Raw genomic sequence first — 19,718 nt, 5'->3', positions numbered from 1 at the left:
ATACCTAGCTCTGATTAAATTTCATGTTCCTCATGAAAATAGCCCACTCATCTCATACCAGGAGACCCACCAATGTTTTCCACCTTCATGTGCCTGCTTTCCAGGACTTTTAAAGTCACAGATCATAATACTTTTCACACTTGATGAAGTCACTTGCTGTCTGCTTTTACATGCTGACTTTGAACATGACCACTCCATGACTGTGCCTTTTCACTGGCTGTCCCCCATGTCTGGAATGCTTTCCCTTCTCTCCTCCATCTCCTGACTTCCTTGGCTTTTTTCAAGATTCAGCTCAAATCTCTCCTTCAGAAGACCTTTCCAGGTCTTCTCCACTGGTAGCATCTTCCCCTATTAGACTGCATTCCATTTGTACTATGTTTATTTTATATGAACCTAGTTATTTGCATGTTGTCGCTCGTATTAAAATGTGAAGTCTTTGAGGGCAGGGACTATGTTTTTGCCTTTCTTGTATCCCAGCTGCTTAGCACAATACTTGGCACACAGTAAGAACTTAATTAACACGTGTTAATTGTTGACTGACTGCTACCAGGGCTTTGACCTCCCTGTAATGGCAAACAAAGTGGGACTTTTTGCTGTTTTTTTTCTTTTGGAGTGCTTCTCAGCACTAAGTTAATCAAGTGCCTTTGATTGAGCCTTGCCTTTCTTTGAATCAAGAGTCTTTGATGACCTACTTAAGTCACAAGAAAGTCTAAATCACATGAATTTGAGTCACATAGCCCTGTGAGCTGACCCTGAAGAAGTGTATATATACTCCAAGGTTAGCATTTTGCTTGGGGGGGGCTCACTCATTGGAAGACTGTTCCTGTGATTTGGCTGGATGAGACTCTGGCTAGTTAAGGAGCCCTCCAGCTTTGAAAACCCAGATGTTGGTGCTTCTCTCTCTCGTAACTATGTATGTATTGCTGTGGTCACGGAGAAGCCTGTCTGTTGATTTGTGTTGTTATTTCTGTTTGTAATTTCTGTTTGTATTTGCTCTGAAGTTCAGGGTGCTGACTTTTCCCCCTGAACTAAATGAATGATATATGTAAGTTTAATTAAAGAAAAATTGTGAACCCCTTTAAGTTGCTTTCCTTAGAAAAGCAGATCAAAGAACCCACGGTAGCTGCTCTCCTGTGTGCTAGTGTTGTTGGTCTTATACCTCCACAGCAGCTGCTAGCAACATTGTTGTTACATTCCCTAAGAACATTGTGACTAGTATAAAAACCACAAATACCAATGAAATGCTGATGCACTTTTGTGTGTTACCTTTAATCCCTATGCTGAGGCCATAATTGGAGGCAGCTGCCCCTAGATTGCTGGCTAATGTTACCTTTGAATTTATGTTATTGCTGCTTCCTAAGCCATCTTCTGTGCTGCCATTTGGTCCATGGTGGAGGGGTGGGCATGGCTGTCACTGTCTTCATGTAGCTCTGTTCACCTACGTTCCTAATGTGCAAGGCATGTTTTATTTGCAGGGGTATCTATGTCAGTATTGTTAGCCTAAAGTATTCTGGCTAATCAATCACATTGTATTCCCTTGCTTCTTTTCCCCTTCTTCTGGGTAGGAAGGTGGCTGTTTTCATTTCTTGTTTAGAATGAGTTGCAAGAAGATATAGACAGTGACAGTTAATAACATTATTTATTAAGTAGTGAATACAGCAGCTACTAGGTGCTAAAGGGGTTAAGTCTGAGGGCTAGGGCTTGGGATATTGAGGTTCCTTCAGAAGAGGAGGAGAAAAGATATAAATGAAACAATACAAAGTCCCTACTCTTGAGGAGCATATAATTTTATTGAGAAGAAAGAATACAAATGTAAACCAAGTGTAAACATGCAAAAAGAACATGGAAATACTGATGGAAAGAATGTGCTCAGAGTGTCTACACAGGGCACCTTTATCAAGTACATTATCAATATCTTTTTTTTGGACAAAATCAGGGTAAAAGCATGACTACACTTTACAGTAATTAAACGTCAATCTTTACAGGAGGAAGAGAACAAAAAATTAACTAATTTTTGCCCAAGTTCTCCAGAAATTGAGGGCTCCTGATTAATCACTCATCTGGTGCTTTGCACAATCTCTTCCATAGTTTTGTTACTTGACTCATCAGTTCTAAGCATGCAGATCTCTGTGTCTGGCTACCAGGTTGTCTTGTCAAGTGAGTGTGCCTTTAAACAATCTGAATAGTGAAGGTGACCTTTTTTTACTCCTGGGATTTATGCCATCACGGAGTTCTAGGGAGACCCGGGAGGGCCTGGGATTAATTAAGAATTCTCTTGGTGGAGGAAGCTGTAGAACTCCTTCCTGGGATTAAGAAATAGTTTATTATGTGGGCATTTCTCCCCAGATATGGAGCTCTTGAAAGTTCATCAGTCAGTAAAACTATTTGGAAGTGGCTAAATTTGCTGGCAGGACACTCCTGGACTAAGTTTTATTTAGCTTTCTTGCCTCTGACACTCACTTCCTGTATGACCTTAGGCAAGTAACATACTCCCTGGGCCTCAGTTTCCTTGGTTATAAAATGAAGGGTTCAGACTAAATGGGCTCTGAGGTCCCTTCCAGCTTCAGGTTTATGATCCTGTGCTTGTATGAATGTCTTGCAACTTTCTCCTGCTGTCTTGAGCAATGTGCTCATTATCTTGAAATTTTTCATGTTGCCTTAAGAAATATGTCCATTACTTTTAACAGAGTAAGATAAACTTGCCTTTTCTATATATGCCTAGTGAAACTTCTATCTGAATTGAATTTGTCTTGCCTGATTTAACACAGTTTATTTAATTTGTTGATTGATAGGGAACCCAAGTTTTAGGTGCTTGCCCTTTGAAAACAATTACTAAATCATAGCATCTAAGGAGATATAGTGGACAGAGTGCTAGACTTGGAGTCAAGAAAACTTGAGTTTAAATTCTGTCTCAGACACCAGTTTGTGACCCTGGGCAAATAACCTCTTTGTGCCTCAGTTTCCTCATCTGTAAAATGAGGATAGTGCACTGAATGGCTTCCAAGGGCCCTTCCAGTTCTACATTTATGATCCTATGAATCTCTAAAGTGTCAAAACCCTTCAGTCCTTTGGAAGTATCAAGAGAGGCTGTGGGTGGAGAGTACATGCTGAGTGAGTTTTGAAGTCTCTGGTAGACAAGGCCCCTTTAAAAGTGTGGTTAACAAAGAACAATCCTCTATGTGCTCTAATCTGTTCACTGTTTTTATAATGCCTTCTACTGCCTCAGAGGGGAGCACCGTGGAAGAATTGGCTCTAAATTTTTCTTCTAAGTCTTCCTGGTTCAGTGGTTTCCTCCAGTGACCGTAGAAAGTATCACAGCGTTCTGTGAAGGTATTTCCATTCTCAAGGGTGACACTCACCTCACAATAGAGTGTATCAAAGTTAGGGTGATTGTCAGGAGGGTACTCCAACTCTACTTTATCAAGAAGTTTCCTTATCTGAGGCCTGTTGACCTGGTTCTTGTGGAATGACTGGACTGAGACATCACCATCAAGCAACATAGAACATGCAACGAACTGGAAGGAGTGTCGGGCTTCATGCTCTGAAACTGGGAAAGGCCTATTCACGTATTTGACATCAGGGATTCTGAGCACAATTCTTTTGATCCTGTCTGTGGGGAGTAAGTACTTCCTCACAGAAGCAGCTGCATCTGCAACCCAGTGTGTTCCTAAGTGGGCAGGGAAGCGCTTGGTGGCTATGTCTTGTTGGTCCAGCAGCAAAGTGTAAGATTCCAAAGTTGGTAGGGCTTGTGGGGCATATTTGGAGTAGAAGGCCCCAAACCCCGCCTCTGTGTCCAAGATCTCTGGGTTCCCTTGAAGGCCCAGCAAAGCCAGGAAAGCAGCTTCTAACCCATGCCTGGCTGCATTGCCAATGTGGAGAGGTTTGGTCTGTGTGGCAGCATTTGCCATGGGAGCCCCTGCATAGGAAACGGCAATGGCCATGGCCTCTCTGCACTTTGTCCGGTCAAGCCCTAAAAGCTTGGCTGCAGCAGCAGCGCTGCCCAAAGTGCCCACAACTTTTGGTGGATGGAATCTGGAAAGCAGAGCACAGAACAGGCCAGTTAATTATAGTGCATTAGAGAAGTTGATGTTATACTCATGGCTACAGCCCGTTGCAAGGGATTATAAAAACACAGGGCGGGCGGTGGCTTAGAAAGGTGAGCCAGTGTTATCTTTTACTCTTGTATGCTCAGATATACTGTGAAAGAAAAATTTCTGGGGAATTTGGGCATCAATTCTAGTAACTGGGCCCCAGGGAACATCTCGGGAGGAAATGAGGCAGATGGGACAGTCAATGAGGAGGTACTACAGATAAGGTCAAAGAGATAGAAGGACAGTGGGGGCATGATGATGAGGGTATTTTAGTCTGATCTGCCCTTGACTATCACTGTACCATTCCTTAGTTAGTCTTGGCAAGAAGCAGTTGGAGGTCCTTGCTAAGGATGGGACACTAAATGGAAAACCAGTGGTTGTAGGAGATTCATTCTTCACCAGGCTTCCCTGACACTATCCATTGTGCCATGAGGAAGAGCTGAGACCCAGATCTAGCATCACTTCATTTAATGACTGGGCCTACTAAGTGCTATGAGTTGACAATTAGATGTGAATTGTGTCGCATTCTCTTTACTTCTTTCCTTGCATGCAGGAGGTATGGTGCGGGGAGTCTAAATAAACTGCCCTGTCTTTCCTGCAGCTCCTGAGTAAAGAGAATGCTTACTTACACATTGGGGGAATATTAGGGTTAAGAGAAGGGTCTCCAGCTGTGTGGCTAATTTTCTATTATAGAATACTTATTTCTCTTATTGATTACCATACAAAAGAGCAAATCACCACATACAGTATGCACACATTTGTTTATAATGGGAGCTATTTCCATTATGTCACATGACTAGGGCTTAGCGAAATGTAGCAGGTTCAGGAGTAAGGCAAGGTTTTCTGGTAGGTGAGAAATCTCAGATCTGTTCTGATTAGGTAAATCCTCACTAATCTCAGCCTTTGGTTAAGGAGAAGAGTGTAGCCACTCAGAGAGAAGTGGACCTGGGGATTACTCTTTCTTGAAGAACCAAAAGAAAGTCTGCGTTTCACCAGCAATTCCCCTAAGTGGAGTAGAGTTTATGGTGGTCAGGTGAACGAATCAGTCAGTCAGTAGGCACTTGTTAAGTGTTTACTATGTGTCAGCATTTGCAAACAGCTGATCTTTTTTTTTTTTAATAATTGACTGGGATAGTGGCTAGCAATGCCACCTAGTGGTTAAAATTAGCCTTTAGTATTAGATTTGATCTCTTGGGGACTACTCCAGAGCCCTAAAAGCTTCAATTGTTTTGTAAATGAAGCAAAGACTGAGGCAAGTCTGCCTAACTCTGGGATAAATTCTCTCCATACCTCTTCGGTATATCACTGGCTTCCTTGGAAAAATGCATTAATCGGCCTTGTACTTCAATCCCAATGTTGAAAGCCAGCAGCAGGTCAAGTCCAGAGACCCTGGGATTTCGAGGTAAGACTTCTGATAAAGCCAAGAGGACAGGAAGTACTGGCCCTGAAGGATGTGTAGCAGGGTGCCATGTATCATCAAAGTCCATTGAGTGAACCTTTGTAGGATAGGAAAAACACACATACATTCAGTTCCCTTCAGTCCCAATGGAGTAAAAACAACACAGAAGAAGATAACTTTGTCAGAGGTGAGATTTTGTCTTAGGTTCTCTACATTTTCATTAAGGTCTGAGGAAGGAGCATGGAGTGGGTTAGGGTGGAGTTCAGAAGACCTGGGTTCAAATTCGTGTCAGATGTTTAGTAGCTGTGGAATTAAAAGCACGCAGAAACCGCCTGGAACAGTGTATATAAGCTTCTAAAGCTTATCTATGTTTTGTTTCTATATTTTCCCCCTTACTAGTCTCTTATAGCAGGTATTAAGAGAAATCTGTGGTTAACCCCAAAATGTCTATATTTCATTTACTCAAAGGCAGCTGAGAGGGAGATTATGGGGGGGGAGAGAGGGAGAGGGGGGGAGGAGAGGGAGGGAAAGGGATTGGGGGGATATGAAGAAAGAGGTGGAGACAGAGGGGGAGAGAGGGAGGGAAGTGTAAGGGGAGAGGAAGAGGGAAAGGGAGATCTATCTGGGGACTTGAAGGGACTAAAGAGATTTTTCTTGAAAGCATATTATGAAACTCTAAAAACAGAGATAAAAATGAACCCACGCTACTCATGAAATACCCTGGGCACACTAGAACTAAATGATAGCATTAGGGAATTGGAAGTCAAAAGCTCATGGACGGTTGCCTAGGATGCCTTAAAGGTCCCTTTGTTTTTCCTGCATAGATGTACAGAGGCACCTCCCAGAAGGTGGGGAGCTGAGCACAGTGACTAGAGAGAAAGTTAGTCTCAGAAAAGAAGAGGTGGAAAAGAATATGTGCATCCAGAGAAAGGAAACAGGCAGTTTTCTTCTAGACCAACTCCAAACACCGCCTTCTCAAATAAAATCTTAGTGGATATTGTCATGCTTATTTGTTTCATTTCCAAATTCTTCCTGGATATTTCCACCTGGATGTCCTGCTTTTATCTGCAGCTTGACATTTATAAAACTGAACTCACTATTTTGTGCCTTAAAGAGACTTCCTCTTCTCATTTCTCTGGTCATGCAGGATTGAAGCCTTGTAGTTGTCTCTGACTTTTCCTCTTTCCTCACCTCTTACATCAAGTTAATTGACAAGTCCAGCTATTTCTTCCTCAGTAATCTTTCACTCAATCCCTTCTTCTCCATACCCACTGCACTGCTCAGCCACTTATCCCTCATGTGTGGCCCACTGCAGAACTCTTCTAATTTGTCCTCCTGATTTCAGCCTCTTCACATCTCTAAGCTGTCATGCTATCTCCCTAAACCACTGCTTTGATTATTTCAGTGCCCTGCTTAAAAAAAAAATCTTTAATAGCTCCCCAGTACCTACCATCCGGGCATTTAAGACCTTTCATTACCTGGCCCTAACCTACCTGTCCAGTTTTGCTTCTAACTACTTCCACATAAAAAATTAACCTTCAGTCAAATTCCTCCTCTTGCTGTTTTCTAAATAATATATAATATGATGTAATATAATGCTTTGCTTGAAGTGCTATCCTCACAACAAACCCTAAGTTGTTGTGAGGAAAGTCAGGGAAACACAAGTATTGTCACACCCATTTTACAGATGAAGAAAATGTAGTTTTTTGAGAGGTTAAAAGACTTGTCTATGGTTGTACAACTTGTGTGGATCTGAAGCAGTATCAAGATCCCGGTTTCCTGATTGCAGTGCTGGCACTGGAAACATCATTCCTCCCTGCCTGTTCCTTTGACCTACTCCTCCCCCTTCCAAGTTTCTACCTATTGAAACCCTTCAAAGCCAAGCTTAAATGCTACTTCTTCCATGCTGCTTTCTGTGATTATCCTTGCTGAAAATGCTCTCTCTTCATTCTGAAATCCTCCAACAATGTCAATATCACTCATCGTAAGCTTATCTTAGGTTTCCTTTTACGTCTTTACTGTGTGTGTATCCGTCTTATATTTCCCACTAGACGAAGGTGCTTTGGCTTTGAGGTTTTTATCTTTTGCCACAGAGAAAATTCTCCTGGGGAAAGAGTTCAGATTTATATTGGGGTATCCTAAAAGTGTTCTGCAATTCATGAAAGCCTCCTTTTCCCCAAGTCCTTGGCTTCATCTGTTCATAATTTTATCCTATGAAACTTCTAAAAGGGTTTGTTTTAAAAGCTTTAGAAACAACACATAGACAAAAACCAGTGATAATCAATATCTGAGACTTGAAAAACTGCATAAAGATCCTTACAGCTACTCCATTCACGAAAGCGGCATACGTGGGTGGGAGCCTGAGGTCTGGATGTCCCCAGACGCAGCTGGATATGTCAGTACTGTAGATCTGAAACGGAAGCAGAAGGGTCAGATCAGGACATCAGGTCACCGCCTCTCTCTTGCTTCCTCCTTCCTCTTTAAGGATTGGGGTCATTAATCTAACAAATTTTGATGACAAATGTAAATTACATTCCGTAAATTTCTTCTTCTTTGACCCAGACAATTGTACAACTCCTTCACATGTAGATTAGAGAAGACTGTCAGCCTCTCATACAAGTTCCTGATGCAGAGACAGGCTTTGAGGAGCAGAGAGGTACGACTTATCTGCACATCCTTTTGTTTTTTAATCTTTCAGTTCTAAATTGATGATCCAGACATTTATACCTACCGTATATATGTTTTTATTACGTGTATTATATATGTGTGTGTTTTTTAAAAAACTAGATCTGTGATTTTATCAGTGTAAGGCACAGAGCGCCTGGTGAGGAACTTACTCTCCTATTGGAGATTGGGACCTGTTCTGCAATATAGTTTCAGAGAGTGGCATGGAACACTTAGAGGCTAAGTGATTGCCCGGGGTCAAACATCCATTTTGTGCCAGAGGTGAGACTTGGATCCAAATCTTCTTGATTCTGGGACCAGTTTGCTACCCACTATGCTATAGTGACTCTAAATATATCTAATTTATTATAGGCATATTGTCAATGATATATTGCATGATATATTATTATAAACATACAAGCTACTATATATAAAAATATGTATATACACATATACATATATCCTTCAAAGAAATTCTCTTCAAGCAACTGTTTAAGACTTGGAGGTACAAAGAAAATGCCAGTATGCTTTGGTAGAGGGAGCTTCCTCATATCATGGGGAGTTCCATACAGTTGTGAAGCCACAAGTCTGGTCCCCCCAAAAAAATACTCCAAATACCTATATTATAGAAACATGTCTCTCTGATACAAAATTTATTATTATAGATATGCTGGACATATTTTGTCTAATGACAAGTAAGTGCCTATATCACATTATACTCATTTTTACTACCATAGATATGTGTTTATAACATGTTATACAAAGCTCATTACTTTTACTCTATATACACACTCTATAAGTAGCTATATCATAGACATGTTTATTATTTTTACTCTATACATTATATATGTTGCTATATCATAACTCAACTTTTGTATCTATCATGGATATGGACTATGTGTGTGTGTGTATTTAAGCTATTAAAGCTTAAAACTGCATTAAGAGTGGCTGCTAGGGGGCGCAGTGAGAAGAGCACTGGCCCTGGAGTCAGGAGGACCTGAGTTCAAATCCAGCCTCAGACACTTGACACACTTACTAGCTGTGTGACCTTGGGCAAGTCACACAATCCCAATTGCCCTGCCTTCCCGCCTCCAAAAAAACTGCATTAAGAGTTTTGAGTACGTACATACGAGATAATATTTATAAGGGCACTCAGCCTAACCCATAGTAGATGCTATATAAAGGCTTATTTCCTTCCCTTTCTCCATTAAGGGGGATTGGGAAAGGCTTTTTTCTAAGGCGGGATTTTAGTTGAGATTCAAAGGAAGTCAGGGAAGCTGAGAGGCAGAGGTGAGGAGGGAGAACAGTTCGGATATAGTGAACAGCTGGTAAAAAATAAAAGCCAAAACAAAAAAACCCTAGAGTAAGAAGATGGAGTGTCTTCTTCAAGTGACAACAAGAAGGCCAGTGTCATTGGATCATAGAGTACCTGGAGGTGAATAAAGTGAATAAGAAAACTGGAAAGATAGGAAGGGTCTAGGTTATTAAGGGCTTTAGAAGCCAAACAGAGGATTTTACCTTTGATCCTAGAGGTAATATGGAGCCATTGGCATTTACCGAATAGGGAAAGTGACGTGGTAAGACCTACACTAAGAAGGTCACTTTGAAAGCCAAGTAGACGGTGGGAGGCGAGGGGGAGATACTTGAGGTTGGGAGACCAACCAGAAGGCTATTGCAGTAGTCCAGGCATGATAAGATCCTTTACCAGAGTGATGGTCATGTGAAAAGAGAGAAGGGGACCTATCTAGGAGAGATGTCGTGAAGGTACAATTTACAGGCTTGGCAACAGATTGGAGGTGGGGTCATGAGAAAGAGTGAGCAGTCTAGGACAACACCTTGGTTACAAGATGGGGTGACTTGATGGATAATGGTACCCTTGATAGGAACAAGTAAGTTAGGAATAGGGGAGGGTTTTGGTGGAAAGGTAGAATATTTGCTTTGGCATTGAGAGGCTGTGATTTGCCCATGGTCACACAGCATGTATCAGAGGTTGAACATGACCACAGATCTTCCTGGCTCCAAGCCCTGTCTGCTACAGTGTCCTACCCCTCTATATTATGTCATGTCATATTATATTATCATATCACATTATGTTTTATTAAACTATGCTATGTTATGTTATATCACATTGATTATCAGGCATACTTATACCTCTAATATATACTTTTAGACTCTTACTTTACTATATTGTGTGGTTTTGTGGAAGACTTCTGTGTTGGTTCCCAGTAAGCCAACACCCAGGGTATCCAGGATCATCCTCTTGCTTCTCTGAATCACTCGGTCTGTCAGATGCTGTACCTTTAGGCCATGGATGACACTGGCAAAGCTTTCTGTGATGGACTTAAAAAGGAAAGATTTTTCAGTGAGCAGCAGGTGCTGCGCATTTATACTTGTATACTTAACTTCCTACAAGAGGATTTAGCATTTTTATTTATAGCTATGTGCCCCCCATTAGTGAATTTAATATACAGACTTAACAAATTGTAGACTCCGAATCTGAGTGCTAGAAGCAACCTTAGAAATCACCTGATCCAATGCCTTCCTTTTACGAAGAGCCTTGAGCACAGATTGGTGCAGGCACTTCTCTGTGACCACCCAGATGGCTATGGGGGAGCTGAGATTTGGTCCCAATATTTCCCACTTCACCAATCTGCTGAATCCTTACAAAACAGTTTAAGTGAGTGATCATTATCTTCATTTCACGAGGGCCTTTTGCTTTACGAAAAGAACCATGACAGGGTTTTTAATGCAAACTTTTTTTTTAACATGAATTTAAAACAAGATTTGATTTGTATACTTTTCAAAAACAAGTTTTACTTATGCCCTTTGTTTTGAAATCACAACCACTTTTGGATGTGGCATATTCCTCCTGCTTCCCTGCCAGAAGAAGGGATGTATGTTTCATTACCTATTCTCTGAGACCAAGACTGGTCAGTATAATTACTCAGAGTTCAACCTCATTTAGTTGCACGTAGTTTTCTAAGAATACACCAGTTGTCTGCAATGAGCTATACCTGCATTATTGAGCATTCCATGCTAACCCTGACCCCCATACCTTGTCTCATCTCTTTGAAGCCAACGAGGGGAACATGCCACCAATGACCCCAATTCCAATGACTGACTATTCTTGACTTAAAGGTCTTGTCCACCAACTTGTCTCAACCCCAGATTCTCTAAATCTAAGCCAGGTGTTTCTATTTTCATGAAATAGGCATTTTTAAATCACCTGATATGTATAGGGCCCCCCCCCCATGTTTTTTGTTGTTATGTGATAAGTTACTTTTCATTTTTTTTAAAGCCTTGATATTAATGGAGGCTGGCATGTTGGGATTTTAACAGTGAAGTCTCCGAGATGGGGCTGAGAGATAATAAGTCAAAAGATCATAGATCTAGAGTAGTATGGGAGTCCAGAGGCCATCTCATTTTACAGATCCCTCATTTTGCAGCTTGAAGAAGCTGACACTGAAGGGAATTAAGTGACTTACCCAAAGTCATATTGATTGTGTAAGCATCAGAGTTGGGAATTGAACTCAGGTCCTCAGACTCCTGAGCCAGTGCTCTTTTCACCATACCAGGGGAAGGGAGGGAGGGAATAAGCATTTCTATGTGCTAGGCACCCTTTTACAAATATCTCAGTTGATTTGAGGGAAGCTAAGTGGTACAGTGGACAGAGTGTGGGGCATGGAGTCAGGAAGACTCAGCTCCCTGAGTTCAAATCTGGCTTCAGACAGATGGACAAACCCTGTTTGCTTCAGTTTCCTCATCTGTAAAATGAGCTGGAGAAGGAAATGGCAAACCACTCCACTATCTTTGCTAAGAAAACCCCAAATGGAGTCACAAAGAATAGGAAAAAAGCTGAACAACAACCACAACAAGCATCTGATCCTTATAATGACCCTGTGAGGTAGGAGCTATCATTACCTCTATTTTACAGTTGAAGAAGTGGGCAAACAGAGTTAAGTGACTTGCCCAGGGTCACACAGCTAGTCTGAGGCTAAACTCAGGTCTTCCTGATGCCAGGCCCTGTGCTCCATCCATTACTCTACCAGCTGCCTCAAGAGAGGCAGAATGGGAGGCATTCCCACTTTATGTTCTAGGAACTGCCGCAAAACCCAATTTAAAATGGGAAAAGAAGAAGAGATCATTGTGACAGCAGCCATTTGGAGATTTACCAACATATATATCTGTATCTATTTCTGGGAACTCCAGTTCTAAAACATGCTGCCTCTTTCCAAGTCTATCTTTACACTGGAGCTGGTTAGTGATAGTGCAGAGTTCCTTTTTTCTCTCCTGGAACAGGCTACCAGTAACGGCACTACCATCTGGGGAAGAGTTGGGTATCCATAGAATGAGGTTCAAACATTGAAGTCACAGGACCTTAGAGCTGAAGGAATATAGGAGGTTAATCTGGTCTAGTCCAAACCTTACTTGATGTATGGCTCTCTTTTACAACATCCCCGCAAGTGTTTTTCTAGGCCTTTCTGGAGAACCTTCCAGTGATGAGGAACTCACTACCTTGTGAAAAGTCCATTCCATTTGGAAAACAATGGAACAGTAGATACAAAAGTGAGATCTCGGAGTAGGTTGTTAAATGCCTCTTCCAACTCTGTACTGCCATGTGGGTGGCCACTCCATAGAGAAGCCTGCTTAGAAAACTTTATATAATCATAGTCATTCATATTTATAGAGCACTTGGCAGTTTATAAAGTGCTTTCTCCCCCCACAACTCTGTGAGGTAGCTATATAAAGTATTATCAGCTATATTTTACAAATGAGGAAACTAGAGCTAAGAGAAGTTAAATGGACTGCTGAAGGCCAGGTGAGTAGCATATAATAGAGATGGAGTTAAAACTCGGGTCTCTCCTGACTCCAAAACCAGTTCATTTTCCACTATGCTACAAGTCATGCTTCCAAAGGACGAATAACCTTATGTTGGCCCTAAAGGGAATGGCCAGGAACATAAGAAAAATGAGATGAAGAGAAAGAAATAAATGACTATTCAATAACCTGTGAACTTTACTTTCTCCCACTTATCTTAAAAATTACTTTTGGGATCTGATTGATTTTTTCTTGTCAACTGAGAAAGCAGTGTAGCGGAATGGAAAATTGTTGGTTCTGGAGTCAAAGATTCTGGGTTCTAATCTTAGCTCTATTATTTGTTACATATTTAACCTTGGGAAAACACTTAAGTTCTTTGGACTTCAGTTACATCCTGTGAAAAAACAGAGGAGGGTAGCTAGGTGGTGTGGTGAGTAGAGCATCAGTCTTGGAGTCAGAAGGACCCAAGTTCAAATCTGACCTCAGACAATTGACACACTTACTAGCTGTGTGACCTTGGATAAGTCACTTAACCCCAATTGCCCTGCCTTCCCCCCTCAAAAAAAAAGAGAGGGGTTGAACTAAATAATTTCTAAGGTTCCAGCCATTCTATGTCCTATTTATTGAAAACAACAAGATAAGCTTGTGCTCAAAGTATAAAATAAGTAATACTATGTTGACTAATTTTTATTTAAGCATTTTATTTCCAGTTCTTAATTATCTCCTTCCCTCCAGTGTTTCCACACCTATTGAGAAGACAAAAAATATGATTCCCATTATGCATAGAAGTTGACTAACTTCTTAATAGCAAGTCATGTTTACTTATCTTCTCAATTAAAAAAAGTTAATCAAGTCCCTTATATTTATGGTTTTGAATGAAGAAAAAGATGCATTCAATTTTTCAATTAATCAATAGACACTTATTATTATTTACTATTTGTCGGGTGTTGGACTAGGCACAGAATATACAAAGAAAAAAAGTGAGTTCCCAAGGAACTTACATTCTATTAAGGGAGAAAACATATAAACATAAATCAAATAACTACAAGGACATTTTTTGAGGGGAGGCACTAGTATTTGGGGGTGATCTACAAATCAGAGTTTCTATTTAAAAGCGGTAAAATGCCATTTTCAAAGCAAAAATACCACATAACTGGAAAAAGAGTGAAGAGATAGAAATCAAATCAAAGGAAGCAGTCTATAACATAATCATACCTTGAGAATCATTCTGAGCCAAAGAGGAGGTCAATCCCAGGAACCAAGCTGAGCAGTGACTGGAACAAGCACCAAGGTTCCTTTATAGAAGCCTTCAACTTTTCCCCCCACCACGCCTTGCCTCATGCCTCACTTTGCTCAGTCACTTCCTTCTCTAAACCCAGGAATTTCCCCATTTCCCCAATATTTTCATTTCAATTGCCTCCATCATGAGCTATAGCTCTTTGGCCCATCCCAACAGAGCAGGGAATTAGCCTGGAGTACTTCCTTTGGAGCATGTGTGGGGATGGGACTGTGCCTTGGCCCCTTTCCATGGACCACCTTCTAAGGGACATTTGGATCCAGTGGCTCCTGGTTGCTTTTCTTGGTCCTCATAGGAAAAAGGGATTATTTCAAAGAGGATTGGTGACTGATGTAGTAAGAATTACCCTTTCCCTAGGCCAGATAAGCGATTGAAGAGAAAAGTGCTTCACCCCCTCCCCCATGCTTTGTGGCATCACAGCAATGTTCGTTCTCCTTGGAGTGAGGCATGGGAAGAGATTTTTCTCCTCTTCCTCTCCCCAGCACCAGCTACACAAACAGCAGTGAATCTGTATCCCCACTACTTAACACACCTCCTGGCAAACTGTTCAGTCATTTTTCAGTTGTATCTGACTCAGGCTAGATCTGAACTCAGAATGATGATAAGTCTTCCTGATTTCAAGGCCAGTGCTCTATCTAGTGGGCCACCTAGCTGCCCTTTTGTTGTTGAGTCATTTCAGTTGCATCTTACTCTCCATCTTACGTCTCCCCTTTGGGATTTTCTTGACAAAGATACTGGAGCGGTTTGCCATTTCTTTCTCCAACTCATTTTACAGATGAGGAAACTGAGGCAAGCAGGGTTAAGTGACTTGTCCAGGTAAGTGTCTGAAGTTGGATTCGAACTCGGCTCTTTCTGATTCCAGGGCTCGGGCCCCATCTGCTGTACCACCTAGCTGCCAAATAGTAGGCAATTACTGAAGCTAGCTGAATGACTGACTGAACCAGAGATGGATCTCAAGTTGTCAGTTGCCTCTTTTGCTTGGTGTTCTTTCCCCTTAGGCCAGGGCATCAAACAGCGATCCCAGAAGAGCTTCAGAGCCTCTGCCCCATGCTCCAGCTCAGTTAAGAGTGATTTCTTTGAGGATAAGCCACCATCCAAACAGAATTTCAATTCTGCCACAGTTCTAATTAGGCGATTGATTTAGGTCAGTCATGATAAAATTGTCACCCTTCAGAGTCTGGATTGAGGCATCTTTATGAGTCTGTAGACATGGTCTGCTTGCTCTTCCGCATCTGCCACACACCATCTTTCATCTCTCCACTGCATGCCTGGAACGCTTTTTCTTCTTACCATCAACATCTGGAACCTGCCTGAAGTCCTTCAAGAGGCCTTTCCTGATTCTTACAGTTGCAAATCTCCCCCTTCCATAAACACTCCAACCAAAACACTTCGTATTTATTTATTATGTAAGGGGAGAGGGAATGATTGAATAAATCAAACAATTGGTTCTATTTAGAGTAAATAAGATGCCAAGCCCTGATATATGTATCAGGGGAGAATTCACTTTGATTGTTTGATAAGTTTGAACACATCCTTAGTACAACAGAGAAGTGGTTGCGTTGGCTGAGGGTCTCGGTCATCATACTTCCTGGGGCCCAGCCTGCCAGTGTGGGTACGGGTTAGGAGAACAGCTACAGAGTCTGCACTACACACACACACACACACACACACACACACTCACTATCTGTGAACATGTTGCATTCTCCCTTACAGTAAACTGAGCTCCTTGAGGTCAGGAACACTTTCGTATTTGTATCCCCAGCATTGGGCATAGGAGGCCCTTGAGAAATACTTGTTGATTAGTTGATCGACTGATGGTCTTCACAGCATGACCTGACCCAAGTGTTGGACCTTGTCATGAGACCCTGACTGATCAGTATTTACTCCCTGAGTGGTGTAATGGAAAGAGTAGTAGGAGCCGGAAGCATGAGTCACAGTCCTAGCTCTGGCAATCTGGATGTGTGATCTTGGCCATCCCACTTACCTCTAATTCTTGGGGTTTAAAATGCCCTTAAAATGAGGTGTTGGATTGTATAATCTCTAAGGTGTCTTCCAGACCTAATATTTTATGAGTCCAAGGCCAGTGATATCTGGTAAATATTTAACAACCAGCTCTCTGGAAAAAAAAATGTACTGAGGACATACTATTAAGTGTAATCTGCATATCAACATTTAGACAATAAAACAAAGCCTTGATTTGTAGCTTTTTAAAAAATTTCTAAGATGAAAACACTCACTGAAAATTTAAGCCAGTTAGAACTGGCCCCAACACATCACTGGTCCTCACTGGCATCAGTGGCTTGCAAAAGTTTTTCAAATTTTCATTCCTCGGTATGGTAATGTTGTTGGTCAGAGACCTGATGGGATGGTAGGTGTTTTGAGTCATTTCTTATCATCACTGGACTCCAGTGGGAGATTTCCCCAGGGTTTTTAGATTGGGAGTCTTACTATCTCACGATGTCCATGTGAAGTCACAGAATGATGTGTAATTCTTTTCAACTCCTCCCTTCCTTAAGGTTTGTTGGGTTTTTTTTGTTTTTGTTTTTGTTTTTACTGAAGTCATTCCCATGCTTGAAAGCAGAGAGAGTACAGTTACTTCCTTTTTAGTGCTTCTCTTTCTGGAAACACATGCCCAAGACAAATTGCAGACGCAAGCAACTTTGTTCGTCATCATAGTGCTCTGAACTGATATCCTAAAACAGGAAAGTCCTACATGAAGTAATTTGCTTTCATTCATTTAGAGGTAGAAGGGGTTGGTACGTGCTTTGGAAACTGTTGTGGATAACTAGTGAACATTGACTCTCAGAGGGCTTGCTTATGATAAGGACCATAAAATTGGGGCAGTAATCTCTATCTTTCCTTCTGATTCAGAAGATCATTTTCCAAGGGGGAAGTGACCCTCCCTTCTGTCACTTTCACTAATATTGGATCCTCTAAGGAATATTCCAAGCAGAAAAGTGCTCTGAAATTATACCAAAATAAGAAAACCAGATCAAGATATTCAACTGGTCCTTCAGGAGGCTGCCAGTATGTTTTCAAGGCAGAATCAGATTCAAAAGTATAGTTTACAAATTAATGCTGGTCATTCTGCTGTGACTACTTAGTTTACATTGACCTAGTCGGAAAGATTGTAAACACAGATTTCAATACTTTATGTCAATGCCTCTATTCATCGGTGTTATGTTCTGTCATAACATTTATGGTACATAGAGGTTTCATAAAAGAATCAGATAGATCAGTAATGAATAAAGCAATAAATCTTTATAGAGGCGTGTTTTAACTCACACCAAGGGAGGCATAAGGCCTAAATAAAATGAAACAATTGCAGGCAGGGGATGGAAGGTGGATGAGGGCACCTTCTGTAAGAAACAGAAAATATCAATTAAAAAGTCAATAAATAAAATCAGAGTAGTCACCAGAATTTTGGGTGGGATATTCTTTACGACAGTGAGAAGGAAAGGGGGTCAGTGATGGTCCTTCAAAGAAGTTGCCTTAGACTTTGCATACCAAACTCTTTGGCACAATACCCAGTCAAAGTATGTATGAATGTGGGTTTACATCATTTCCATAGCACAGCAGCTCACACATGCAGCTAAGGGTGATGAGGAGTGGGGGAGGGAATGTATCAGGTACATCTGGTTCTAGGAGGGTAATGTAAAAGAGATATGAAATGCGAACATTAGGTATGGAAGTGACTATAAAATTTTAGGGTAAGGGTGTTAAGCAGGAAGAGAGGGGCAGCTAGGTGGCACAGTGAGTAGAGCACCAGCCATGGAGTCAGGAGGTCCTGAGTTCAAATCGGGCCTCAGGCACTTGACACATTTACTAACTGTGTGACCTTGCGCAAGTCACTTAACTCTAATTACCTTGCCTTCCCCCCTCAAAAAAAAGAGCAGGAAGAGAAGGCTTAATATCCAAAATGTTCAAAGCAGAGGCAGCTTTGCCACAAATGAGCCTCATGGATCTCAGGTTTTTGAGATTATCACTGTGTTAGTAACTGAGAATTGATTAGGCTCGATGAAACCAATCTAAACATCAAGTGCATTTTCAAGTCCATGACAATTTGGTGTATAAATACACAAATCACTGCTGGGTCTGAGGGTGGGGGGTGAGGGGATAGGGTGATTAGGGTGCTCCACTCTCTCCTCTACTAAGGGCACTTTCTCAGCATTAGACCCTGGCATTTTTGTCTCATGTCTAGGGTGTTCTGGTAAGCCAGGAGAGACCTTGTGCTCATCTTTCCATCAGAGGTCATCCTTTCTAATGTAGAATTCTGGCTTCCAATGAAGAATGACCGAGAGACCCAGAAACTCCTAATTTATTTTTTTTCTTTTTTTTAAAATTTATTTAGTTTTCAGCATTGATTTTCAGAAGAGTTTGAATTACAAATTTTCTCCCCATTTTTACCCTCCCCCCCACTCCAAGATGGTGTATATTCTGGTTGCCCTGTTCCCCAATCATCCCTCCCTTCTGTCACCCCACTCCCCTCCCATCCCTTTTTCCCTTCCTTTCTTGTAGGGCAAGATAAATTTCTACGCCCCATTGCCTGTGTATCATATTTTCTAGTTGCATGCAAAAACTTTTTTTTTTGTTTTTGAACATCTGAACATTTGAACATTTTAAAACTTTGAGTTCCAAATTCTCTCCCCTCTTCCCTTCCCACCCACCCTCCTTAAGAAGTCAAGCAATTCAACATAGGCCACATGCGTATCATTATGTATAACCCTTCCACAATACTCATGTTGTGAAAGACTAACTATATTTTGCTCCTTCCTAACCTATCCCCCTTTATTGAATTTTCTCCCTTGGCCCTGTCCCCTTTTGAAAGTGTTTGTCTTTGATTACCTCCACCCCCATCTGCCCTCCCTTCTATCATCCCCCCCCTTTTTTATCTTCTTCCTCCTTTTTTCCTGTGGGGTAAGATACCCAAATGAGTATGTATGGTATTCCCTCCTCAGGTCAAATCTGATGAGAGCAAGATTCACTCATTCCCCCTCACCTGACTTCTCTTCTCTTCCTACAGAACTGCTTTTTCTTGCCACTTTTATGTGAGATAATTTACCCCATTCTATCTCTCCCTTTCTCCCTCTCTCAATATATTCCTCTCTCATCCCTTAATTTGATTTTATTTCTTTTAGATATCTTCCCTTCATCTTCAACTCACCCTGTGCCTGCTCTCTCTCTCTCTCTCTCTCTCTCTGTATATATATGTGTATATATGTATATTATATATATATATATATACATTTATACACACATACACGTTCACTTATACATACATACATACATATATATATGTGTATATATATATATATGCATATTCCCTTCAGCTACCCTAATACTGAGGTCTCATGAATCATACACATCATCTTTCCATGTAGGAATGTAAACAAAACAGTTCAACTTTAGTAAGTCCCTTGCAATTTCTTTTTCTTGTTTTTTTTCTTGA

General features: G+C 41.2%; 1 protein-coding gene across 1 annotated transcript; it reads right to left on the bottom strand.

Annotated features, from left to right (window-relative positions):
• Nucleotides 1-2,960: 2,960 nt before the first annotated feature.
• Nucleotides 2,961-14,966, bottom strand: ACOD1 (aconitate decarboxylase 1). The gene is made up of 6 exons (XM_036755755.1): nt 14,960-14,966; nt 10,681-10,814; nt 10,333-10,560; nt 7,811-7,900; nt 5,382-5,587; nt 2,961-4,032 (listed from the first exon to the last, which is right to left on the bottom strand). Exons 1-6 carry the CDS (start codon nt 14,964-14,966, stop codon nt 3,078-3,080), a joined length of 1,620 nt encoding a protein of 539 aa, XP_036611650.1. The 3' UTR covers nt 2,961-3,077.
• Between the last annotated feature and the right edge of the window lie 4,752 nt (nt 14,967-19,718).

The sequence above is a fragment of the Trichosurus vulpecula genome, chromosome 4 (genome assembly GCF_011100635.1).
Source record: "Trichosurus vulpecula isolate mTriVul1 chromosome 4, mTriVul1.pri, whole genome shotgun sequence".
Classification (NCBI taxonomy): Eukaryota; Metazoa; Chordata; class Mammalia; order Diprotodontia; family Phalangeridae; genus Trichosurus; species Trichosurus vulpecula.
Note: the sequence above shows the minus strand (reverse complement) of the source record. Positions and strands in the feature narration are given on the sequence as shown.

What these genes read in the sequence shown, in the direction of transcription:
- ACOD1 (XM_036755755.1), bottom strand. An exon ending in AAAGGAAGGCATTGGATCAG is followed by an intron (nt 10,561 to 10,680) that starts GTGATTTCTAAG and finishes ATCCTCTTGTAG; the next exon opens with GAAGTTAAGTATACAAGTAT. An exon ending in GCCAGTGATATACCGAAGAG is followed by an intron (nt 4,033 to 5,381) that starts GTATGGAGAGAA and finishes TCTGCTTTCCAG; the next exon opens with ATTCCATCCACCAAAAGTTG.